Below are 26,469 nucleotides of genomic sequence, written 5' to 3' on the forward strand. Positions count from 1 at the left end.
GTGAAAAATAATAAGACTTAAAACTACTCAGACTCACAGAAAACGCCCGGGGAGGTGGTGGAGTCGCCGTCCCTGGGGCTGTTCAAGGCAAGGTTGGACGTGGCACTTGGTGCCATGGTCTAGCCTTGAGCTCTGTGGTAAAGGGTTGGACTTGATGATCTGTGAGGTCTCTTCCAACCCTGATGATACTGTGATACTGTGATATATGTAATTAAAGGGGTAGGTATGGGTTTCTTTTCAAAGTGATTTTCTTTCTGCAAAATCAAAAGAGATCTTATTTACATATATGTAAATCTTGTCTATGAGCATATATATGTGTGTATATATACATACATATATATCTGTATACATATATATGTGTACATATATATATGTACACACATATATGTATACATATATATATAAATATATTTATATATGAAGGGGGAGGTATGTTTTTTTTTCCCTATTAAATCTCAAATGATGTTGAGAGTTTTGCTGAAACAAATAATTTGCAAACCAAGACACAGGTCTGTGTCTGTAGGTCCTGTAATTTCACCAAAAACTGGTCAACACAATATGCTTCCACTCTTTTTAATGATAAAAAGTAAGGATTAGGGGTTTTTTTTAAGCTATTTTCTTAGGAATTACACTTGCTGTTCATGAGGAACTGTGAAATTTCATTCATGAGAATTTAAGGATATAGACAAGAGACCTATGCAAGTACTATGAAGGACTTTTTATTTCATACTTGTAGAAGACCAATTCACATCAAAATTGGGAGAGAGAAACCTGGGAGAGTTAACCTTTCTCACAACAGAAATCTCAGCCACGCCACTGAACACAATTTAAATTACAACTCTAATTCATATGATGAAGCCAAGATTCTGATCCTGGTTTTCAGGATCTAAACCATACATTTGATTTCCCAAAATGAAAAGCTGTTTAGCTGAATAAATGCATGCTCCTATTTCAACAACTGTGAATGTTCCCCACGTACTTTATACACACATCAGTGAGGCAGTCGTTTTAAGACTGGGCCCTCTCTATAATGTCAGTTCTCTGTTACAAACCAGGGAACTACCTCAAAATTTTCTCAGAAAACCAAAATTAAATTCTCATCCATCAAATGTGTGTAGATAAACCAAGTAATTGATGTCGATTGATTTAAACTCTGGGGTATGTTTTATTTTATTGTGAGCATAAATCATGTTATTTCTGTTTTAATTTGCAGTTCTGTTTCCATGGTAATTATGGCACTGGAGAAAGGGCAAAGAGACTTCTTATACATAGTAGCAACATCGAAAACAGTGTTTGTGCAAGGGCAGGGAAGGAGGGGGGATGTGTTTTAAATAGTAATTTTCAGAAGCTGTACTTTTTTGTTGTTTTCTCCTGTTTGCATTCAGAAACCTAAAGAGGTTTGCACAATGGGGGGGGGAGAAGGGTAGGGGGAGTGTTAAAACAAAACAAAATAACATTTTTCAGGCATGTCTCACCTAGAGTACTAGGCCTGGGCACAGTCATTACTTAGATAGGAGACCTCTACAGAAAGCACAGGAAACTGCAGGAAGTTATACTGACAATTCAGAAAGCAGCATGAATTCTTCTTGCTTGCAGTATACAGTGAATTTCTAAATATTACAAAGCAAGATATGCAAAAGTAACACCTTCTTGATAAAAAAGACACACCCTACCTATGACCACCTTGAGGCCCCATCCCTGGAGATATTCAAAGTCAGGCTTGGCCAGGCGCTGGGCAACCTGATCTAATCTAAGACATCCCTGCTCACTGCATGGGGGATGGGGTTGGACTAGATGACCTTTGGAGGTCACTTCCAATCCAGACCATTCTAGGATTCTGTCATTTACTTAAGCTTTCCCTGCTCTCAAATATCAATCCTTTATTTAGACCTTGGCCACAGAAAGTTGATTTAAATTTTGGGCATGGATGAAGAAGGCTTTTCCTGATGAAGCTGATGTGTTCAGCCTGTTTCTTCCAAAGTTCAAAGTTAAAACATGCATGTGAGCTCCCAAATGAAAGGCTACTTAGTTACCATATAAATACACAAACCACTTGAGTGATGTGGCAAAAGGGAGAGGGTAAAGGCTAGGACTGAATGCTTATAGTTGAGATCTCATTAAAAAAGTCTGTTTTGACAGTGGCATGTCTATCTTAAGGAGGTTTTTGTTACCCTCTGGAGGTCACATGCTCTCAGCTATACTTACCACTGTATCAGTTACTGCAGTAAACTGGAAGCAGAGAAAACAGTCTCATCTGGAAAACAGTGGTTTGCCATTTTGAAATCAAGCTTGCAGTTACACTTGCAAGGGAAAGACAACACCACCAATTCTGAAGGCACTTGGGTCATTAACGACCTGTTGCATTCTTTCTCAAGGCTAAGTCAGCCAGCAGACTGTGTTAAAGCCTTCATTTTACAGTGCTGAAATCATTGGGCACATAGGGACCAGACTGATTTTAGATAGGAGTCTGGAAAAATTGATCCTGTCTATATAAATTCTCTTTGCCAAGACATTGTTCTTTCACTTCTTGTCCCACATGTCACCATGTCAACAGTGATCCTATTTTTGTGAAGTATGAGTTGAATAATCTGTGACAGTAAACTCACTGAAAGCATAAGCTATTTAACTGCAGCTTTCGTGTTGGATGGGACATTTTGTTACAAATTTGCAGATATTTGCCTATCTTTGCATTTGTATTCAAACTAGAACTCTGTTCCTAGACATTATTTATCACTGAACCGGCAGAAATTCAAACCCCAACTGTGAAATCTGCCCGAGGTGAAGGCACAGTATTCGCATTAAAGCACCTAAATGCAAGTGTCATGTTTTTTCCAAGGAAGCAAACAGTCCCAGAAATCCTATGGATTTCAGTAGCAAGTGGAGTTCCTTCAAAAAATAAACCCTTGGGGTTTGGGGATGATGTCTGTTTTTTTCTGTCTAAAAGCTACCAAAACTGCAGGTGCCCAAGTCTGAAAATTCTGGTCTAAGTGAAGCAAGATATAGTATAACAGTAATAACTATTATTAAATGCATAAAGAAGCAGTTCTTTGGGGGAAAAAAGAACACAGATCACATAGACTTTACTGTGAGTTTACAGAGGAAATTACTTCCAAAAAGGTCAGAACACAAGATGAAAAAAAAACTCTTTGATTTTATTATTCATGCCATCTATCTTCAGCTGTGGCAGTTTCTTCACTGTGCCCTTCATCCAAACAATAGATGGAATGGGCTTTAAAGTAGGGGGGAGGGAATGAGGGGGAAAAGAAACAGGATATGCTCCTGAGCCCAAAGAGCAATGTATTTATTTAAAGTAAAACATGAAAGCAGAAAACTCAGCCTCCATAAAGGTAAACATTTTAAGTGATTTAAAAAACTGAGAGGTTTGGTGCATGCCACAGTGAGTTTTACATTAGAATGTATATTAGTAATAATATCATAGTAATAACAATATTACAGCATCGTGCTTACAATTTGCTTTCCTGTATCATTCAGAGTGTCTTAATCACCATTTCTTTTATTATCAGACAAAAAGAAGTTCTTCATTAGTTTTCTGAGTTGTTCTGCACAGTTTATGGAGTACTCAGTTTCATATTTCAGGGCTTATGTGCGAGCAAGATCCATTAAGACTCCACTGCCAACCTTTCTCAACACCAAATATTTAGATTGAGAAAACGTTGTCATGATCTTTCTACAGAAAACATTGCACTTTCCCTGCAACTGGCAATTCAATTTTTTAAACTATCATGATGGTTTGAGAGTTACCCATCCTCCCACTCTTATGAAATCACCCAGACTAGACTTAGCCAGCTGGAAATTAAGGAAGAAGCTTTGTATTCGTAGCTTAGCACAATATACAAGCAGGTGTTTGCAATATATACAGGTATAGACAGATATACACAAGTTAAAAGTGATACAGAAACACACCAGCCCTCCCAGAAACCTGAGTCCCCAGGAGGGGCTCCCAACCACCCTTCCATCTCCTTTCCACCTCTCTTTCTTATCCCAGAGTTTGCCTTACATGCAAGATGAGTTTGGAGGATCAGCCAGCGGGGGTTAGGATGCAGAAGGATTGGTTACACAGAAGCAGCCCAAGGAGAAAAAGTACAGGCTCCCAGAGACCCACACCCACTGTCTTATCTGTGTTTATGTTCTTGTTTTCATACATCTCAGCAAGCCTGTGAGTGAAGTAGACATCACCACTGCTTCCTTTTCACAGCCTAGAATCTAATTTCTCTCACTAGAATGTTCCAGTTTAAAAAAACCAAACAAACCCAAACCAACCAACCAACCAAGAAACAACAACAACAAACCCACAACTGTTTTCCTTGGATCTCAGCAGCACTGCAAACCCCTGAATATTGATAATAATATATTTTAGTGGCAGGGAACTTGATCCTTAAAAGCTTTTATAGCTGCATCTCAAATTAGTAAATATTTTAGGGTATTTGCAATGATAGGATCTTTTCAAGCAGATATATTGTCTAAGTAGAGTGATTACATCCCAAGACTAGAAGTTCTATTTTATCATAAGCACAGATCTAAGTGGAATGGAATTTTTTACCTCAGAAATATTGTAAGAGAAATGTAATGGGTTTTTTTTTAAGTGTAACTTATTGAAACATTTATTCTAAATCCTAGCTATTTACAGACAGTTGTTTAAGGCAATTTTAGATCAAAACTGACTAATTATCCAACCACTAATCAATTACAGGTTTTGTTGTCTCTCTCACACTTTAATACTTCATTCCCTCTATTTGTGTGGCTTAAATTCAGTCTAGTTTCTTTTATACCAAAAGCTATCAAGACATACCTGGGTAGCATTTACACAGCTGGTTCCACTGAAAAACTGAAGGGAGGATAAGTTTGGGCAAAAGATGGGTAACAAGCACTTAGGAGCATTGGTATCTTCAGTACCTGAAGCAAATTTGTGCATTAGCTCTTGTCCTGTCAAGGTTTCTCAACTTAGTTAAGTTCCAGTGAGAGAGTTTAAATTACTGTGATTTAAGTCACAGATGAAGCAGAGAATGCACACTCAGACACTTGCAGTGACTTCAGTGGAATGTTGCTAAATTGTATAGAATCATAGAATAGTCAGGGCTGGAAGGGACCTCAAGGATCATCTAGTTCCAAGCCCTCCTGCCATGGGCAGGGACACCTCATATTAAATCAGGTTGCTCAGAGCCCCATCCAGCCTGACCTTAAAGACCTCCAGGGATGGGGCTTCCACCAGCTCCCTGGGCAATCTGTTCCAGTGTCTCATCACCCTCATGGTGAAGAACTTCTTCCTAACATCCAATTTGAATCCACCCACTTCTAGTACAGAAAAAAACCAAAATTTGCTGCAACTTGGTCATGCTTCACCTCTATACAAATAGATAATTAATTATAATTGTCCAAGTAAATGAAATTAAAAGCCCCTGGCCCATGGCTTTGCTGTGATAGCTTAGTTTTGACAGGTTTTCATACTTTTGATTTATTTGGTTTTTGTCTTTTAGAACTTTCCAAAAGCAAAGCACATGGGAAATGGAACATCAACAGGCTGCTATGTTCAATGCCAGTGGATACTACAGGAACTGCAGTCCTGCTTTATATTGCCAAGGCAATATCAGTGGTTCGAAAAGTGGTAGCACCTTATCTTCTCACACGCTCCACAGAGGTCATGAAAAGAGAACAGAAGATAAACCTCCCTCACCACCAGTGAGGTATCCTTTGGGTTTTGGTGTCCAGTTTCCTGAAAAGGGCAGAACAGGCAGCTTGCTGAGCCCTGCTTGCAATGTGAAAGACCTAAACTCCTCAGTAAGTAACAATTTCCCTATAACAGAATCTATTTTCAACAATTCATCTGTGGACTGGAGGAGCCAAAAATTAGATCACCCCTCTTATCTTTATTATTTATACAGTGCTGGCCCAGCAAAAATGAAAATACATTTTCCTAACATAAATGCACTTTTCCTGGAGATTAAACATCCCCTTCTGGGCTGTACCTCTACTCTAGAATCATAGAATCATAGAATCAACCAGGGTGGAAGAGACCTCCAAGATCATCCAGTCCAACCTAGCACCCAGCCCTATCCAATCAACTAGACCATGACACTAAGTGCCTCATCCAGTCTTTTCTTGAAGACCCCCAGGGATGGTGCCTCCACCACCTCCCTGGGCAGCCCATTCCAATGGGAAATCACTCTCTCTGTGAAGAACTTCTTCCTAATATCCAGCCTAGACCTACCCTGGCACAACTTGAGACTGTGTCCCCTTGTTCTGTTGCTGGTTACCTGGGAGAAGAGGCCACCCCCCACCTGGCTACAATGCCCTTTCAGGTAGTTGTAGACAGTAATAAGATCACCCCTGAGCCTCCTCTTCTCCAGGCTAAACACACCCAGCTCCCTCAACCTCTCCTCATAGGATTTGTGCTCCAGGCCCCTCACCAGCTTCGTTGCCCTTCTCTGGACATGTTCCAGCACCTCAACATCCTTCTTGAATTGAGGGGCCCAGAACTGGACACAGTACTCAAGGTGTGGTCTGACCAGTGCTGAGTACAGGGGCAGAATAACCTCCCTTGACCTACTGGCCACAATGTTCCTGATGCAGGCCAGGATGCCATTGGCTCTCTTGGCCACCTGGGCACACTGCTGGCTCATCTTCAGCTTACTGTCTATCAGTACCCCCAGGTCCCTTTCCTCCTGGCTGCTCTCCAGCCACTCTGTGCCCAGCCTATAGTTCTGCTTGGGGTTGTTGTGGCCAAAGTGCAGAACCCTGCACTTGGCCTTGTTAAATCTCATCCCATTGGCCTCTGCCCACCCATCCAGCCTATCCAGGTCCCTCTGCAGGGCTCTCCTACTCTAATAACAATGGTGATAATTACCTGCCATGATATGACTGTGAGAGAGATTTCTGCATTTTAGCTCGTTGCTTTCCTTATTGGGGCACTGCTTTATGTTGCCTTCTGTAAGGGCACTCTTCTTTAAGCGTGTTTCCGTGTTGCCTGCAAACTTACAGCTTAAGTGCTGTTAGATAAATCAAATTTCCACCTCATTCAGTTGATGGATGGAATTAGAGGAATTTCAGCAACTATTTGCTATGTATTAGCTGTTGTGTTTGGAAAGGAACAGAAATGATAGCTGCTGTAATCCTGACTCCTCTTGAAATGGAGAGTAACACTACAGCATCTTTTCTTTCAGTCTTCATAGGCTAGAGATTATGTACCTCCATGACAAGTGGGATGCATTTCACTTTGCCCAGGGCAACTTCTTAAGGAAAACTTTACATCATTCTTTGAACTCTCTCCATAAACTTGAGCTCTATCCTCCCACTTAGTATCTTCTGCAATTGGTTATACCTGCATTAGAACCCACAGTAATGTGCACACATTCTTTGCTATCAAAGGGATGGCTGCTGGAAAACTGTCTTTATAGTCCAGATCCTCGCTGTTGATAAGGGAGCACCATAGCAACAACTTGCCTGGTAAGCAGGAGTTGCAGTGCAGCCCTTCACTGATCATGGTTCCAGAAGTCAAAGAGCAGTGAGAGCCACATAGTCGTGGGTGTTTGACCTCATTGACTTTTTTATGTTCTTATGCTTCACAAGAATGTTAAGTAAATGGTTTTGATTTCTCATAGTTTGAGAGTTTTCATCTTTAAACAGCTAATAGTGAAGAAGTTTGGACATTTCCAATGGAGTCTGATAAAGATCAGTTTTCCTTTCTTGTCAGAAGTATCACAGACATCAGACCACAAAACTTCTGTTTCCAGCCCAGGGAAAATGTCCTTTTGCAAGCTGCAGAGAAACTACTTCCCAGCTGGCACTCGGGACCCAGTTGATGCCAAGAGAGTTGACTAGATTATAAGGAAAACACTTTCCAGCTGGTGTGTGGGCAAAGTACATAATGAAACTATTAAACAAGGAATATTTCTTGTAAAGAGAATAAGACCAAATAAGCAGCGTTGAAACAGGGACAAGTTCAGAAGATTGTCAAAATTAAATTATCACTCAGAGCAACACTGGATACCACAGCTTTAGTGCAGAGCTGATTCAGCAGTCTGTTTCTCTAGAGTTCTGTGTTCAAATGTAAAGGAGAAAGAGGGAGGAAAAAAAACACACGATATGTTGTAACCCAGAGTTCTTTGACAGCTTTCATAACTGGTGTTTGACCATGTTCAAGGCTTCTGAAGGACAGTTCGTCTGAGGAATATTTGTAGCACCATCTGAAAACACCAGAATTCCAGGTCACGTCCTGATACCTACCAAAATTACTCCACTGCTATTTAAGGAAAAGAGAAAATAGTCTCTAGGGCTTTAGATAAAGATGTACATCTCTCTTCCTAGTAGAGAATCTTCAGGCAATCTTAGTAAATATTCCATTGGAACCTCTGTCCTTTCACATTCTTACTTCGAGGTGACATGCGTAGAAAATGCCTTTTGCCTTAAACTAGAAAACTCAGATGGGATTCACTGGAAGTTCTCGTAACTTCAAAAATTCTCCCTTCAAGGCTTTTCAAATTTAGGGAAATACTTCTTCTCTGAACAGTATTTTGGGTTCTGTTCTCTTTTTTTATATGAACTGCTTCAGAAAACATTTTTCTGATCCATTACCAGTCTCTAGGAAGCTCTCTGTTCCATAGAACAGTCCAATGTCCAGGCTTTAATAAATTGTGATGGTTTGGGTGTTACCCACCCCCCATGCACTTTGGAAATCACCCAGACTAGACTCAGCCAGCTCTGGAAATTTGAATGAAGCTTCTATTGACAGCTTAACACAATATACAAGCAGACATTTACAGTATATACAGCTATATACAGAAATAGACAAGGTAACAGGTAATACACAAACACAACAGCCCTCCCAGATACCGGAGTCCCCAGGAGGGGCTCCCAACTGCCCTTCCACCTTCTCCCACCCCTCTCAACCTTACCCCAGTCCCAAGGAAGAATGGAGGTTCGGCCAGGGGGTTAAGAAGCAAAATGGATTAATCAGAGAAACGGCAGAGAGGCGAGAAAGACATGCAGCTCAGAGCTCCCAAGCAAAGTGACTCCCTTATCTATGTTTGGATTCTTGTTCTTATACCTCCCAGCAAGTCTATGAGTGAAGTAGACATCATTCTGTTTTCCTTTTCACAGCCTGTAATCTAATTCTTCTCACCAAAACATTGTAGCTAGCTTCAAACTAGCACAATATAATAAATAGCACAAATAATCAAATATCAAATAAATGAATGTAAAATAGCCAGTAAGATTATTTGCAGCTTCAGAACATTCAATTTCTACAAAATGTCTTCATTTCAGATGAGGGAAGCAGTTATGTACATTGTCTTTCCCAGTCTGGATCTTTCAGTTACAAATACCTTCTCCTGTTTCTCTTCTTGTCTGCTCTTGTTTTCGAGGCTTGGAGACACGTGAAAAACTGAAGTTGCAGCAAGGAAAAACTAGATAAGGCATTAGGAAACTTCCTAACATCAAGGATGAAAAATTGCATAATACATGGATTGCAATATTAAGTTGTGGAAATTCCATTGCTAGACATTATTAGAACTGATTTTGACAGTCTGAATCCTACTGAGAAGCATGCTGCAGTCCATGCCTCTCTTTAGGTATTACTGTTACCTAGCTGATTAGGTACTTAGGCTCTCAAAAAGCCTCCCTATGTTGCTTAGCAATCTTCTAGGTATCTCGGTTTTGGTTTCCTATTTGACAGAAGCATTCTGAAGACAAGCATCTGTACCTGTTGCCTAAGATGTACTGCAGTCTAAGGTTAGAGGAAAGTATCACACAGTATCACAGTATCATCAGGGTTGGAAGAGACCTCACAGATCATCAAGGCCAACCCTTTACCACAGAGCTCAAGGCTAGACCATGGCACCAAGTGCCACCTCCAATCCTGCCTTGAACAGCTCCAGGGACGGCGACTCCACCACCTCCCCGGGCAGCCCATTCCAGTGTCCAGTGACTCTCTCAGTGAAGAACTTTCTCCTCACCTCCAGCCTAAATCTCCCCTGGCGCAGCCTGAGGCTGTGTCCTCTCCTTCTGGTGCTGGCCACCTGAGAGAAGAGAGCAACCTCCTCCTGGCCACAACCACCCTTCAGGTAGTTGTAGACAGCAATAAGGTCACCCCTGAGCCTCCTCTTCTCCAGGCTAACCAATCCCAGCTCCCTCAGCCTCTCCTCGTAGGGCTGTGCTCAAGGCCTCTCACCAGCCTCGTCGCCCTTCTCTGGACACGCTCAAGCATCTCAACGTCCCTTCTAAACTGGGGGGCCCAGAACTGAAAGTACTCCCAGAAGCCTCCAAATTCAGTCTCAGAGGGACTAAAATTAGCCAGGCCAATTCCTAGCCTTGGTGTTATAAGAACTTTCCAGGAAGGAGATAAATATGAGAAGGCTTTAACACTGTAATTGCCCAGTCATAGCCTGACCACCAAATAGTAAAATATCCCAAGTGTTAGAGCTTTGCTCCTGCTCTAGTCAAAGTGCATCCAAGAATACTGGGACAACTCACAGGGCAAGAAAGGGATGAACTCTAGACAAATTAATTAGCCTGTGAGAGAGAACAGACCTAGCTTCCTGAAGTGCTTTTCCTCAGCAATCCTGAATTAATTCATAAGCACTTTAGTTAGTTCTTGCTTGAGAAGACATCTATAGCACATATTTTCATGTGTGGAAATGTGCCTTTCTGTCAGGTGCACTCCTTCATTTCCAGTGAATGACAGTTCAAAAATAATGATTCTCCTTACAAACACCAAAGAAATATAGAATTGACTTACACTGTAGAAATTAAAAAGTAAAGTCCTTGTTGCCTAACTACCCAAATAAGTCAGGTTGAAAGCTTTACCAATGGACTCATTTCTAACCAGCTCCAGCTTGAAAACCAAAAGAGATAATAAAAGTGTTTTCTGAGGAAAAGAAATTCAAAACTGGGGACCATGAGTCTCATCTGAGACATGAATTAAAGCAGTCTCTTTATGAGTTTACTTCCTCAGGCACAGAAAGTGAAAACAATAAAGAACAGAGTGAAAGAACAGACCAAAGGCTTGGAAAGCAAATCTTAGTTGCTAACAAGAGATGTTGCCTTTTAAACCTGTTTAGATACAACCTTCTCTCAAAGTGTGTAAAACCCAGTGCATTAGGGACCTATCCAAAATGATAGCCAGTGATGTCTGACCCTCAAGTAAAGAGCTGTAGGGAACAATAAACATTCTTTTCTCAGCTCAGAAATGTCTCACTTGGAGTTTAGAGTGTCTTTCAAATAGAAATACATCAAAGCAAGCACCAGTCGAAAGAAAGGGCCATAGGAGCTGAGGAAGATCATTTGATTAGGAGGCAAATATATTTCTAATGACAAGTCAGCCCTTGTTACAATGAATCCCTGAGACTCTCTCATAACTTTAGACAACATTTCTGCAGACCAGCACTGGTGCAGATTTGCCACCCAGGTGGAAAAGGACACCATGGCTTTTTTTTTTTTTTCCTTTAGGTGATGACACCTATTAAATTAATGTTTCAGATTCATATTTTCCTGGTTCTCACTGGAAGTACTTTCTTTGCTCAGATTTCAGAGCTTGTGTTCACTAAGTGAAGCACATGGTGATTCTTTAAGTAAAGGCTTCAAATCCAATGCCTTCTTCATTACACAAAAGCCTTCTTCAAATACTCCAAAGCAGTACTGCCAACTCTACCACTGAATCCAACCATCACAAGAAGATATATTTTCACAGTATCATTATCATCAGGGTTGGAAGAGACCTCACAGATCATCAAGTCCAACCCTTTACCACAGAGCTCAAGGCTAGACCATGGCACCAAGTGCCACGTCCAATCCTGCCTTGAACAGCCCCAGGGACGGCGACTCCACCACCTCCCCGGGCAGCCCATTCCAGTGTCCAATGACTCTCTCAGTGAAGAACTTTCTCCTCACCTCCAGCCTAAATCTCCCCTGGCGCAGCCTGAGGCTGTGTCCTCTCGTTCTGGTGGTGGCCGCCTGAGAGAAGAGAGCAACCTCCTCCTGGCCACAACCTCCCCTCAGGTAGTTGTAGACAGCAATAAGGTCACACCTGAGCCTCCTCTTCTCCAGGCTAACCAATCCCAGCTCCCTCAGCCTCTCCTCGTAGGGCTGTGCTCAAGGCCTCTCACCAGCCTCGTCGCCCTTCTCTGGACACGCTCAAGCATTTCGATGTCCCTCCTAAACTGGGGGGCCCAGAACTGAACACAGTACTCAAGGTGTGGTCTAACCAGTGCAGAGTACAGGGGCAGAATGACCTCCCTGCTCCTGCTGACCACACCATTCCTGATGCAGGCCAGGATGCCACTGGCTCTCTTGGCCACCTGGGCACACTGCTGGCTCATGTTCAGGCGGGTATATTTTTGATCTAACCTATGAAGGAATAAATGTCCATGCAGCTACAGCATTCAAAATCTCAGGAACAGCTCTCCCTACAAAAACACCAGTGATTTGTGGATGGGAAGCCATGCATGTGTTTATGAGAAATAGCAGAAGGCAGGTCATCTCCCTGCACAGTTGCTCAAACTTTGGAAGATTAACATTCTTTCTCCTCCCTGCTAGTGCAGGGATCGACAGAAAAGTGTCGTGGCACAAAATGATCCAATACCTGCGGATTCCTTATTCCTATGTGGCAAATTAAGTCACTTTCCTGCGATGTGTGGTGGTTTAAAACTAACTCTCCAACCTAAATCCAAATTATAAACATAGGATAGGAAAATTCCAATGATGCTGCATAGAAAAAATAGTAAAAGAGACATAAGGGATTGGATGCAAAAGAAAAATAATGATTGATCTATATAATTCTATTTGCTTGCAGATTAGGATAAAGTGTGCTGCACAAACTATTTGTTCCTTTTTTCTTCTTCACTCTGGCTAGTACCTTAGCATGGCTTTGCTGACCTTGGCTGAGACACTTCACAGTATCACAGTATCACCAAGGTTGGAAGAGACCTCACAGATCATCAAGTCCAACCTTTTACCACAGTGCCCAAGGCTAGACCATGGCACCAAGTGCCACATCCAACCTTGCCTTGAACTGCCCCAGGGACGACGACTCCACCACCTCCCCGGGCAACCCATTCCAGTGTCCAATGACTCTCTCAGTGAAGAACTTTCTCCTCACCTCGAGACGAAAGCAGCCTCCCCCTGGCCACAACCACCCTTCAGGTAGTTGTAGACAGCAATAAGGTCACCCCTGAGCCTCCTCTTCTCCAGGCTAAACAATCCCAGCTCCCTCAGCCTCTCCTCGTAGGGCTGTGCTCAAGGCCTCTCACCAGCCTCGTCGCCCTTCTCTGGACACGCTCAAGCATCTCAGTGTCCTTCCTAAACTGGGGGGCCCAGAACTGAACGCAGTACTTGAGTTGTGGTCTGACCAGTGCAGAGTACAGGGGCAGAATGACCTCCCTGCTCCTGCTGACCACACCATTCCTGATGCAGGCCAGGATGCCACTGGCTCTCTTGGCCACCTGGGCACACTGCTGGCTCATGTTCAGGCGGGTATATTTTTGATCTAACCTATGAAGGAATAAATGTCCATGCAGCTACAGCATTCAAAATCTCAGGAACAGCTCTCCCTACAAAAACACCAGTGATTTGTGGATGGGAAGCCATGCATGTGTTTATGAGAAATAGCAGAAGGCAGGTCATCTCCCTGCACAGTTGCTCAAACTTTGGAAGATTAACATTTTTTCTCCTCCCTGCTAGTGCAGGGATCGACAGAAAAGTGTCGTGGCACAAAATGATCCAATACCTGCGGATTCCTTATTCCTATGTGGCAAATTAAGTCACTTTCCTGCGATGTGTGGTGGTTTAAAACTAACTCTCCAACCTAAATCCAAATTATAAACATAGGATAGGAAAATTCCAATGATGCTGCATAGAAAAAATAGTAAAAGAGACATAAAATAAGGGGTTGGATGTAAAAGAAAAATAATGATTGATCTATATAATTCTGTTTGCTTGCAGATTAGGATAAAGTGTGCTGCACAAACTATTTGTTCCTTCCTTTTTTCTTCTTCACTCTGGCTAGTACCTTGGCATGGCTTTGCTGACCTTGGCTGAGACACTTGTGATGGCTAAGTAGATAGCAGTGAAATTGTTTTCTCGTTTCTCTTTTCCTCTCTTATAAAAAAGGGGAGTGCGGGGAGTGGGATCTATTTTGCTTTTCCCCTCATCCAAGGGAGTCCTTCTTGTTGTTTCTGAATTGTAAGGAGCTGTAAATATATGTAAATATATTCTGTACATACACATGTAGAAGGTCTCACCTCAACATGAGGAGAAACTTCTTCACAGTGAGGGTGAGCACTGAAACAGCCTGCCCAGAGAGGTTGTGGATTCTCCTCTGGAGACTTTCAAAACCCACCTGGATGCATTCCTGTGCAACCTACCCTAGGGGATCCTGCCTTGGCAGGGAGGCTGGACTTAGTGATCTCTGGAGGTCCCTTCTAACCTCTAAAGTTCTGTAATGCTGTGATTGTATTTTATGCTTCTAGATCTTCTAGTTTGCTTGTAAAATATCATTTCATTTTGCTTCCTAACCTTCTGAGCTAGTCTGATAATTTATCTTGGGGGTAATTTCAACCTCTCAAGCCCTGTTAAAACACTAATTTGAAGGGCCTGGGAAAGGGAAGATTCTGCTTTGCTGTGAATTTCATTTTCAGATCCCTATACATCAGAAACCCTGTCTCAGACTAGAAGGATGGTATTACATTCAGAATTTATTTCCAGCTATCACTTACTCGCTGTACTTTGAAAAGAAAAGAGGTGTCCTATAGGAAATCTCTAAATTTCATCTCACAGTCTGCTGCAAAGAGTTTGAAGTAAAATAGTGCATTAGAACAGTGCCTTAAAGCATCTCTCTAGGTAGTATATTCTGGCCTGAAAAGCTGCTATAGGGCAGTTTTAAACCAAGCTGAAAGGAAAGACCAATCCTGCCTCTAATTGCCATGGAAATAGGCAACACTCCATTCTGAAGCAATGGAGCCTAGGATAAAAATTTAGATTTAACAGAATTGGCCTTTGCCACCAAACATTTGAATATTTAAGTCACTGGAAACTATTCCTGTTCAATGTTTTGATAGATAAACTCTCCTTTTTATATTCCAGGAAAAAACAAACCTGGAGATTATAAAGTGATAATCAGATATTAAAACTATTAAACATATGGTCTAGTTAAGATAATAAATGTCAATTTTCTCAATACAATTCTAATGATAGAAAAATATCTCTTATTCTGTACTACAGCTCAATTACTTTTTCACAGTCAACTGATAAAAATTAAGCATAAAATTGTATTTATTTATACAGGGAAACCATGAATTGACTTAAACAAAAATGGTATCTTTAGGCAAAGAAGAAAATATTTCTTACTTCTTTGGATAAGGACATTCCAATGAATGCATCTTGAGTATTAGCAATAAAACCAAATTTACAACCATTGGTGCTTAAAGAATTAGAACTTGTTCCATCAAAGACTCACTCATGTCCTTTGCTTTGCATGACTCTGCATCCCATGACAATCATTTTAAGAAGGATTTTGGTATGGTTTATGTCTCAGTCTACTAAATGCTTATAAAAAAAAGATTTTTTTTCAGTGAACTGCTTGCAGTGAATAAAATTTAGTACATTCTCCAAAATACCAGGGTTTGAAGTGGATAGTACTAAAATAAGAATAGGTTTTCTTCCTTTCTTCACCAAGTATCGCATCACAGAAGCAGAGAGCTAAAACTGAAGCAGGCAATAAGCAGTGCCCGACACTAGTTATACTGCATAATCCCAAAAAACAGATCACTGCCCTCTGTCCTGGTATAAATCATACAAGTGATGAGCATAGCCTTCATCTGATCCAAATAGGGAGGTTCTGAAGCAGCTTGATTCTGTCAAAGAATATTCACCTTTTTTTAATGGCAAATCTATATCCCAAGCACTCATATAGGCTGGCCAGTAACTGACTTGAGAGCAGCCCTGAAGAAAAGGACTTGGGGGTGCTGGTGGGTGAGAAGCTCAACATGAGCCACCTGTGTGCACTTGCAGCCCAGAAAGCCAATTGTATCCCAGGCTGCATCAAAAGTAGTGTGGTCAGCAAGTAGAGGAAGTTGATTCTCTCCCTCTACTTCACTCTGGTGAGACCCATCTGGACTACTGCACCCAGTTCTGGAGCCCCTATTACAAGAAAGATATGGACATACAGAGAAGGGCCACGAGGATGATCAGAGGGCTGGAGCACCTCTCCTATGAAGACAGATCAAGAGAGCTGGGGTTGTTCAGTTTGGAGAAGAGAAAGTTCCAAGGAGATCTATCTTATTGTGGCTTTCCAGTAGCTGAAGGGGGCCTACAAGAAAGCTGGTGAGGGACTTTTTAGGGCATCAGGCAGTGACAGACAGGGGGAATGGATCCAAGCTAGAGGAGGGTAGATTTAGATTAGACCTTAGGAAATTCATCACCATAAGGATGGTGAGACACTGGAACAGGTTGCCCAGGGAGCAAGTGGAATCTTCATCCCTGGATGTTTTTAAAGCCAGGCTGGATGTGGCTCTGAGCAACCTGATCTAGTGTGAGGTGTACCTGCCCATTGGCAGGGGGGTTGGAACTAAACGATCCTTGAGGTCCCTTCCAGCCCTGATGATTCTATGATCCCAATGGTGTATCACAGGTACTTACACAATCATCAAGGTTGCAAAAGACCTCCAAAATCATCAAGTCCAAACCAAACATCATGTTCACGGTATATCATCTAAGCACCTGAAAGCCTTTAAAAATATATGCCCCAAATTCAGGTTTTCTTGGGGAGTTGCATTAGCTACTACAGATTAAGATGTTTTTCACATCCAACATTTGATAATGTAAAACACATTGTAGTAATTGCTGGTTTATACTAACCGTGGTTTTCTATTCATTACTCAGTCATCCCCTGAGATGTCCTTCCTTGCAACAACAGAAAAGTTCCTTCAAGAGGAAGAGAAACACACCAGAGAGTTTGAAGAACGTTTAAATTCACACCTTGAAGAACTGCAAAGGCATTCTGAAAATACTCTGCAGAAATATGCCAGGATGCAGCAGAGCAGGCATACATAAGCCAATCACACAATTCAGAATATAAACCCAAGTAATCACTCGTGAGTTTCTTAGAACTAAAATCTGCAACTAGCTGCTTAATGTATTTAGGCACAGTGCCAATAGTATGTATTTTTAACACCAAGCTTTCAATAAGATAATCATTATCCTACAGATTTAGGAGTACTGTAACCTAACTACATGGCTAAACTATTACTTTATGACATTATTAACCTGCGTGCAGCAGAGACCCCGTTATAGCAGCATAAATTAAGACATTTTCAATTCTGTGATGTACAGAGGGTTATTAAGTGGAATTATTGCTTTAAAAATACAATCAGCCAACAGAAATTCTCTAGATTGCACAGAACAGGAAAAACAGGGGGGTTTAGCCATGTCATGGCTGCTGGCGTAAAGAGCTTATCTATGCTCTGGTTATTCTTGGCTATGGAAATAGCCCTTGGGACTCTTGAAATGAGAAACTGGAGCTTGCTCTTTCTTCTCCTCTAAGCCATGCAGGTCTGGGGGAGGAACGTGAACAGACAAAGCACGTATTTTGAAGGCACTCACACTGCCTGTTTTACCAGCCCTCTAGACTTCACCTGGGGCAGAGCCTGATCTCAGGTGCTTTTCATGCTTTACACTCACTCTTTACAATTTTTAAATCCTATCTTCAAAAGCACCTGGCTTGGTATTGATGTTTTGATACTGTGTTGGCTCATTGTTCAACTCCATTGGAACAGGGATAAAGCCTTTCAACTTCAGACAACTTGTGGTCAGTTTGAGATAAGGGCCTAATTTCTTTATTTTCTTTCTACAACAGGGAAAAACATTCTAAAAGTGAGCAGAGTTAATTCAACTCCCTGTGCCCAAAAAAAAAAGTGCATAACGATGACTTGCCTTTTATTTGCAATTCATACTGAATTCTGCTGCTGTGCAAGCGAAACAGAAATTACAGACAGTGTTGATGAACCACCAATTTCAGTGAAAGAGATACTGAAGAACTTCTTTCCAGCATGTACTGTTGCCAACTTCCTGGAAAAATCTGGATAAAAATAAAACCAGACTATCAAACAGCTCCAGTTTGTAAGTAAAAGAAGTCTTGTTAATATTCAAGACCACAGCAAGAATGTAAATTGTTTTTAGAACCTATATTTCCATTAAGACAAAATGCACTACATGACAGCTAAACAAAATACTGAGATTTTAAATACCAGCTTGGCTCAGTTTGCCATAAAATGAGTAATGAAAATGAGGACATCAAAGAACCTTTTTACAGAAAAACTCAGGAAAATTACTAGACTCAGCTGGAGGAACTAAGCCTGAATAAAAAGATGATGGCAGGACATCTGAACAAACTCAATATATATGCCCTCATTTTAAGGGGAGATGCATCTTTGGGTAAGAAAAAAACTAAGAAAGAAACAAGCTGGGAAATATCTGTACAAGCAAAGACAGCAAAATGTTGTCTTTCCAAATAGCAAGAGGAAAAAAAATCTGGGACATTAGCCACTTAAGATTCCTTTGCCACTGCAAGATATACACGTATGGGACAGTGTGCTCCAGATCTTCAAAGAAACTTATGTATCTGAGTCCAGTCCAGGCCTGAGGATGCCTCTCATGATACAAGTCTGTGTGACGATACAGTGAGAACTGACTGAATGACAGAGCACAGATCAGCAGTGCAGAGTCCAGTGGGAAGCCTGTAAATCCCAGCATTCCCCAGGGTCCAGGGTACTGAGTCCAGTCTTGTTCAACATCATTGACTTGGATGAATGGATAGAGCACACTCTCAGCAGGTTTGCTGATGATATGAGACTGGGAGGAGTGGCTGACACACCAAGAAGTTGTGCTGCCATTCAGCAAGACCTGGACAGGCTAAAGAGCTGGGCAGAGTCCTCCAGCTGGGAAGGAATAACCCCACGTGTCAGTACGGGTTAGGGCTTGACCCAGGAGAAAGCAGCTCTGTGGAGAAGGACCTGGGAGTCCTAGTGAACACTGACCATGAGGCAGCAATGTACTCCCATGGCCAAGAAGGCCAGTGGTATCTTGCCATGCATTAAGAGTGTGGCCAGCAGCTTGAGGATGGGGCCAGGCACTTTTCAGTGGTATCCAGCAACAGGACAAAGGGCAACACACTTGAACTGGAACACAGAAAGTTCCATCTGAACATAAGGAAAAACTTCTTTACTGTGAGGGTGCTGGAGCATTGGACCAGGCTGGATTCTTCAGATTGGAAAACCTCCTTCTCTGGAAACTTTCAAAGCCTGTCTGCACATGTTCCTGTGTGACCTGCCCTAGGTGATCCTGCTTTAGCAGGGAGGTTGGACTTGATGATCTCCGTTTGTCCCCTTCCAACCTCTACCGTTCTGTGATTCTATGTGAAGTTAGCAATAATAACAACAGTAAAGAGAATAATTGTACAAATATTATTAGTATCATTATCACTATATAAACCCTAAAGTTTTTCATGATCTGGCCAAGCTACTAACTCTGGCTAATGAAATAAGAGAGTTAGTTTTTGCCTGGTTTCTGTACAGCACCATATAATAAACTCCCAGTGAAAAGCACTGGAAACAGCAGAGTACCGCTATGAAGAACTTACTTTTTACTGTTATTTCCTGCTCAGAGGATATTATACCACATATGTGCTGAGACATACTTACCTGAAAGGTCACCTATCTCTTTTGTTAGCCAAAATCAGTAGAAGTTCTCATCTGACAACCCCCAATTTAAGCAAGGCCATTGCTGCCAGAGTACAGTTGGAGCCACACCGCTGCTTCTGGATACTTTAATTGTATTAAAAGGTAGAATCTTGATTGAACTGCTGAGAGGTTTCTGAAGCAGAATACATATTCCTCCTGTTATCATGCCAAATGTACCATATTTCAAGCTATATGGAAAACTGTTTAAAGAATGATGGACAGCAGCAATAATAAAGACTGAGAAATTACATGTCTTATGAACAAGGATTGGAGATGTATGCATATTGTCAAAAAAGGAATAATCAAAAGAGTCCAAGGATAGGAATCCAATATGAAAAAGTGAGTTATTAATCAGAAGTTGACAGGACAAGGTGCAATGTTCAGATTACCCAAAACACACAGAAAATTTCCATTCTACCTTGTGCAGTGGAAAATTCTTGTAAGCTGCTGGATTTCTTTTATGATTTTTCAAAGCTTTACCACAAAGCTTTTTTTTTTGTCTTTTCTTTTTTGGCTGGCAGTTGAAAGACTTGTTTTAAATGAAAAGGAGAATGGTTCAGGTTGCCACCAGCATTTTTCAGTGAAGGAAAAACAGAGGTTATGTACACACAGTTGCCAACGTGTTTCATCAAGACACTATTTGGCAATAGTTCTGCCAGATCATTTCTGTCCAATTCATAGAACTACAAAGTGCATCAGTTTGGAAGGGACCCCGGAAGTTCATCTTGCCCAGCCCCCTGCAGTGAGCAGAGGCATCTCCAACTAGATCAGGTTGCTTAGGGACTCGTCAAGTTTAACCTTGAATGTCTCCAGGGATCAGGCCTCCACCACATCTCTGGGCAATGTGTTCCAGTATTTCACTGCCCTCATTATGAAGAACTTCCTCCTTATGTTTAACCTAAATCTACTCTGCTCCAGTTTAAAACCAGTGCTCCTTTTATTCATTCCCCAAAACTTACTTTCACAGGGCTGTGAGTGAAATGACAGGAACTGAACAGGAACTTTTCAAAGGGAGTCACATGAAAGTTGGGTAGTTAGCACATTTTCTTCCTACCATTTCTTACTCTCTTTTGTACAGGAAATTCAGGAGTAATAGTAATAGCAGCAATAATTAGTAAGAATAATAGAATGTCAGACGTGAGTACTCTAAATGATGCAGAGAGCAATGCAAACAACAGCAAAACACAGTGCCAGGTGAAGGCAAAAATGAAGAGTGGCTCAGCTTCCTTGCTTTTCTGATGGGTAGACATAAACAACGGCTTTAGCTTACCCAGTCAAAAGCTAATAAATCTGCTATGATCAGAGATACACTAGAGAAAGTACTTAATCCCCCAGTCTCTCTGTTCTGGCTTTATCATAGCATAATTTGGTATAATTCCTGATTAAACAGTGCTGCAATAGAACACAGAATCAAACCCACCATTTGATAATTTGAAACTAATCACTGTTAGTGGGAATGAGAAAGAAGACATCAGCAAAACCTGTCTGATGAGATGAGCTCTGGGAGATTTCACATCTATAGCATGTCATGCCAGTCACCAAAGTTTGATTTACATAGCCAGCTCAGGTATGTGCTGATCTCCATCCAGTCCTGCTGTTTTCTGCCTATGGGTTTCCCAGAGACTCAACAGAGGGAGAGGACACTGGGAGTTGGTCCTTACCCTGTATTATATGGCTGATGACAACATTACATTCCCATCTGGCTTTACAACCTACAACAGCAAATTTATACATACATATATATATATATATATATATATATATATATATATATATATATGTGGGGTTCACCAAAAGCAAATGCAGGCACCTGGGCCAGAACAATCCTCACTATCAATATAGACTGGGGGATAAGGAGACTGAAAGCAGCTCTGTGGAAAAGGACTTGGGGGTGCTGATGGATGAGAAGCTGAACATGAGCAGACACTGTGAGCTTGCAGCCCAGAAGGCAAATCACATCTTGGGCCACGTCAAAAGACTGTTTACAAAAGTGATAGGATGAGAGGCAATGGCTTCAAACTAGAGAAGTGCAGATCTAGATTGGATGTTAGGAACAGGTTCTTTACCATGAGGGTGGTGGAACACTGGAATAGGTTACCGAGGGAGGTGGTTGGGGCTCCATCCCTGGAGATATTCAAAGTAAGGCTCGACAGAGCTCTAGGCAGCCTGGCATAGTTGAGGATGCCTCTGCTGACTGCAGAGGTTTTGGGCTAGATGATCTTTGCAGGTCCCTTCCATCCCAAACTATTCTATGATTCTGTATCACTCACAATCACTTTTTGTTCCATATAATTCTATGCAGCATACCTATCCTCTAGATTCTACACCAACTGCCTTGTCCTAGGGAAGGTTTTCATCTTGTCAGACACAGCAGCTTGCTGAGAATATGCCAGGTTAAAAGTTGTTCATAGCAGAACTCATTTGAATTGGCCAAATCAATGTGGGAACAGTGTGTTCCTTTTTTCTCACCACAAGAGTTGAGCTCTCAAAGTCCACCACGTCCAAGTTACTGTTTAATCACACAGACACTCAAATCTGTAAGTAGGCTGCAATTTAATGTACTGCACCTACGTTTCCACTAGTGGACTGAGCAGTGCCTGTAGACACTGATACACTGTGTTCCAGTCTTTCTTCCCAAACCAACAAACTAATCAGTTTGTTCCTCTAATCTACTATTAACCAAACTCTAGGGGCTTGGGAACAGATTTATCAAGAATGTGTTTGCCCAGTTACATTCTGAGACCACCTGTGTGCAAAGAACAGTCCTAAGCCATCCTGTCACTGAGCTTCCTGCAACAGATGTAGGATTTACTCTACTTGACGTGAACTCTTCTACGATCCCTGGTGAAGCAAGAACTCCTTCAGAAGTTCTGGTCTTTGGTATCACACATAAGCACCACAAGATACTGTTGTTGTTTTTTAATCTTTTCACCCAAATAATAGCAGTGCACAGAAGAAAACATCACAGTATCACAGCATCACCAAGGTTGGAAGAGACCTCACAGATCATCAAGTCCAACCCTTTACCACAGAGCTCAAGGCTAGACCATGGCACCAAGTGCCACGTCCAACCTTGCCTTGAACTGCCCCAGGGACGGTGACTCCACCACCTCCCCAGGCAGCCCATTCCAGTGTCCAATGACTCTCTCAGTGAAGAACTTTCTCCTCACCTCCAGCCTAAATCTCCCCTGGCGCAGCCTGAGGCTGTGTCCTCTCATTCTGGCGCTGGCCACCTGAGAGAAGAGAGCAACCTCCTCCTGGCCACAACCACCCTTCAGGTAGTTGTAGACAGCAATAAGGTCACCCCTGAGCCTCCTCTTCTCCAGGCTAACCAATCCCAGCTCCCTCAGCCTCTCCTCGTAGGGCTGTGCTCAAGGCCTCTCACCAGCCTCGTCGCCCTTCTCTGGACACTCTCAAGCATCTAATGCCCTCCTAAACTGGTGGGCCCAGAACTGAACACAGTACTCAAGGTGTGGTCTAACCAGTGCAGAGTACAGGGGCAGAATGACCTCCCTGCTCCTGCTGACCACACCATTCCTGATGCAGGCCAGGATGCCACTGGCTCTCTTGGCCACCTGGGCAGTGGCCAAGCTTCACCTGCAGTAATGATGAGGACACTTGATTAGGAGGACTCTGCTTTGTTGGCACAAGGCATGTGAGCTCCCTTCACTGGTATGAAACTTCCTGATGAGAAACAACTGTGATGCAGGTGCGAAGCAGAGAATGAAAGTGCAGGCTCTAGTTCTCTTCTTCCAGAGCTACAGGAGTGTTCAAGCCTATACACAGACCATCTGGGCACAGAACCTCAACAGTCCCAAAAAAACAAGTGCCTATTCTCTGCAGCATGTATCTGACAGTGCTGCTTTCTGAACACCAGGATGTGAATAAGCAAACAGTTCCATGCAGATGGATTGAGGCAGAGAAAGAAGAGCCAGATTTTTGAGTTCTCAAAGTATTTGTAGCTCTTCCTTCAGACCACAGGCAGCATTGCTGGCTCCTCTCAGACAATGCTGGGGAGCTGGGGCCACATCTTACACAGGCAGGCATTTACCCATTGCAAAAATACTCTACACGATGCCTTTATTTCCCTTGCACTTCGAAGACATTTATAAAACTCCTTTCAAACCTTGATCTTTAAGTATTTGACTCAGATGTGATTTATGCTTTGAAAAAAATGGTCACAAAAATTGCTTCTATAACTTGTCAGAAAGCAATGGCAGGTTTTTAATGACTTCACCTAATAATGAGCACTCTTGGAAACTGTATCATAAGACTTTGCTGAAGAAGTATCTCAGCATGAGTTTTCTGGTAAAATGCTCATAATAAATCATTCAGTTTTGCCCACAAGCTATTGTGTGCTGGGAAAAGGTTTGAAACTCTATTGCTAAAACATTTTTTAAGGCGAGTGACAGTTGGAGTAATACGTACAGTTAAAAAAACAGAGGCACAGTTACACCTTCATCTGAGAAGTTCACAGGAGCTGACATTTGGGCAACTGCCATTAATTTACTTCCCTATTATTTCCCAGTGATTTTTGACAGTTCCTGTCTACAGAGGCTTCACACTATTTTTCCAAGTGCACATTCTCACAATCTCATACCAGTAAAAAGGAATTTGGTAAAAAATGTCAGAATCCAACTTCATTGTTTACTAGAGAATAAAACATTCTTCTTTTATTTTTTTCCCTAAGAGTCAAACCACGAAATCAATTCCTACATCTGCATAAGGAACAATTCAGAACCTGTAGCACTCTTTCCCCTTCAATTAGCACACAGTAAAATTGCACATTTCAAGGAACTGAAGCACACATTGGCATTATGCGATAGGTTCACGCTAACAAACATTCTGCTCTGAAAAGATCATTATTGTGACCTGAAGAATTTCCTGATGACAAGAGACAAAGGGAGTTCATAAGAAAAAGCATCAGAAATGGAACATCTCATTAGAGAAGCAATCTTAAATATTATCTCTTTCCACTGACCTTTTGCCTATTTAGTTGTTACCAGACAGTTAACTGCTCCTGTGCGTCACAGACTCGACTCCTGCAGAAAATGAAGGGAGGGGGGAAAAAAAAATCACTTAAGTTTCAGGGAATGCTTTCCAAATTATACAATTATTGCTTGGGCTGATAAAAAAGCCCTGCAGGTGGAACAGAGTGAAGTAAACCTGTTACTTGGAGATGGGAAAGCCACAAGGACTTCTCTAGAGCTGTCAGAAAGTATCGAAGAACGAGCAGGGCCAGGAAAGCTCTGGTTAAGAATCTATAGAAGGTGAGGAAGGGGAGGAATTCACCGAACAGGTTAGCAGAAACTTTGCTTCTATTCAAGATGCCCAAGACACGAAGTACCCTGCAGAACACACATATTTAAACTACACATGCTTCTGCTCGCTTCCTGAGGCACAGGTTTTATTCAAGCTGCACACCTCCTTTCAAAAAGGGGCAGACTATCAGAGAGAGCTCCATCGCAGCCATCCCCGACTAAGGATAAAATAAAAATAGTACAAAAAGGACTTGGTACCTGGGAGAAGAGAAGCAGCTGGGAGATGACACAGACTAAGCAATTACTTTTACAGATACATCACTTCAGATCTCTGCAGCTGAAGGAAGCAGTTCTCACTACCAAAGCATGTAATTGTCAGTCTCAGTGAGCAGAGGGGTTGCACAGCAGACTTCTTGCTGGTCACACTCTTCTGGACATGCCACAATGACCATCCCGTATGCATAGTCTGCTGTTCATGGATCTCAACTCTTCTGCAAGGGGAGCAACCAACCTTACAGTTCATCCAAGCCCTTCTTGTCAGCAAATTTTCTGTTTCCATATCATTTCAGTTTGCAAGGCTAGTTCAACTCCAGACACTCCTGACAGCTGTGGCACAGCACACGTCAACAGCTGTGGCCATCCTAGCACCATCAAGCACCTGTGTCATTCTGAACTGGGTTAGGTTGTAGCTGTCCATAGACTCACCCTGCCATGGGAACACATGACTTAGAGCAAAACCCACTGCAGGGTATTGCATTTGCTTGCCTAAATTCTTTCTTTGCAAAATGCTGGTTGGCACTGGAGCAATACACAGGGCCAATGCAGGAAGCACAGCACAGTCTGTCATTGGCACCTGCATGAACAGTCCCACTGACTTCACTGGCCCTATCCACATGCCAAGCAACAGCATAGCAAGTATAGCTGCAAGGGGTCTCCGACTTTTTGGCACAGAAATATTTCCTGCTATACTTCAGTGCACTGTAACATCATCACATTCCTCCTTGCTTGGCCTGGATTTAGGCAGCAGTCAAGAGTTCCCAAATTCCCTACCCACAATCTTCTGAAGGTTAATGTTTAACTGAGTGCCTTAAAATGTCGGGAAGAAAAAGGGCTGCAAAAGAATCCAGGATTATTGGAAACATTTTGATCAGAATTAATTTCTTGATTTCCTAGAATAAAACTGTCCAAGCTGTGCTCACAGTTTCCCCTAGGTGAGGGATAGAGGGAATGTCACAGGATAGCAGATCACTTCAGCAAACAGATTGGAGAACTAAATTAACATGAACATTACTTCTCCTTCCTTAAAAATAAAAATAATCAGGGGCTGTATCCAAAATCATCTTTTTATTGCCACTTAGACAGATTTAAATATTTCACATTCAGATAAAGAACTATATTGTCTTTAGGTACTTTGTTATTAGTTACTTCACCATCAACTGGTAGCATCTCCTTCTCCGACTTCTGTT

The 26,469-nt window shown here is 42.0% G+C and overlaps 1 protein-coding gene and 1 long non-coding RNA gene across 2 annotated transcripts in view; one reads left to right on the forward strand and one right to left on the reverse strand.

Annotated features, from left to right (window-relative positions):
- Positions 1-17,941, forward strand: part of DEUP1 (deuterosome assembly protein 1) — a 60,736-nt gene extending 42,795 nt beyond the window's left edge. Inside the window, exons 12-15 of the mRNA XM_064140513.1 lie at positions 5,655-5,783; positions 14,632-14,686; positions 16,888-17,089; positions 17,861-17,941. Of these exons, the coding sequence (XP_063996583.1) occupies positions 5,655-5,783; positions 14,632-14,686; positions 16,888-17,058 (355 nt within the window). The 3' untranslated portion in view covers positions 17,059-17,089; positions 17,861-17,941. The remainder of the gene's footprint in view (positions 1-5,654; positions 5,784-14,631; positions 14,687-16,887; positions 17,090-17,860) is intronic.
- LOC135173550 (uncharacterized) lies at positions 17,825-25,431 on the reverse strand. Its single transcript, XR_010301372.1, has 2 exons — positions 24,724-25,431; positions 17,825-18,082 (listed from the first exon to the last, which is right to left on the reverse strand). It is a non-coding gene; the product is annotated as an uncharacterized LOC135173550 (long non-coding RNA).
- Positions 25,432-26,469: the final 1,038 nt, after the last annotated feature.

This window comes from Pogoniulus pusillus, chromosome 3, assembly GCF_015220805.1.
Source record: "Pogoniulus pusillus isolate bPogPus1 chromosome 3, bPogPus1.pri, whole genome shotgun sequence".
In the NCBI taxonomy this organism is placed as follows: domain Eukaryota; kingdom Metazoa; phylum Chordata; class Aves; order Piciformes; family Lybiidae; genus Pogoniulus; species Pogoniulus pusillus.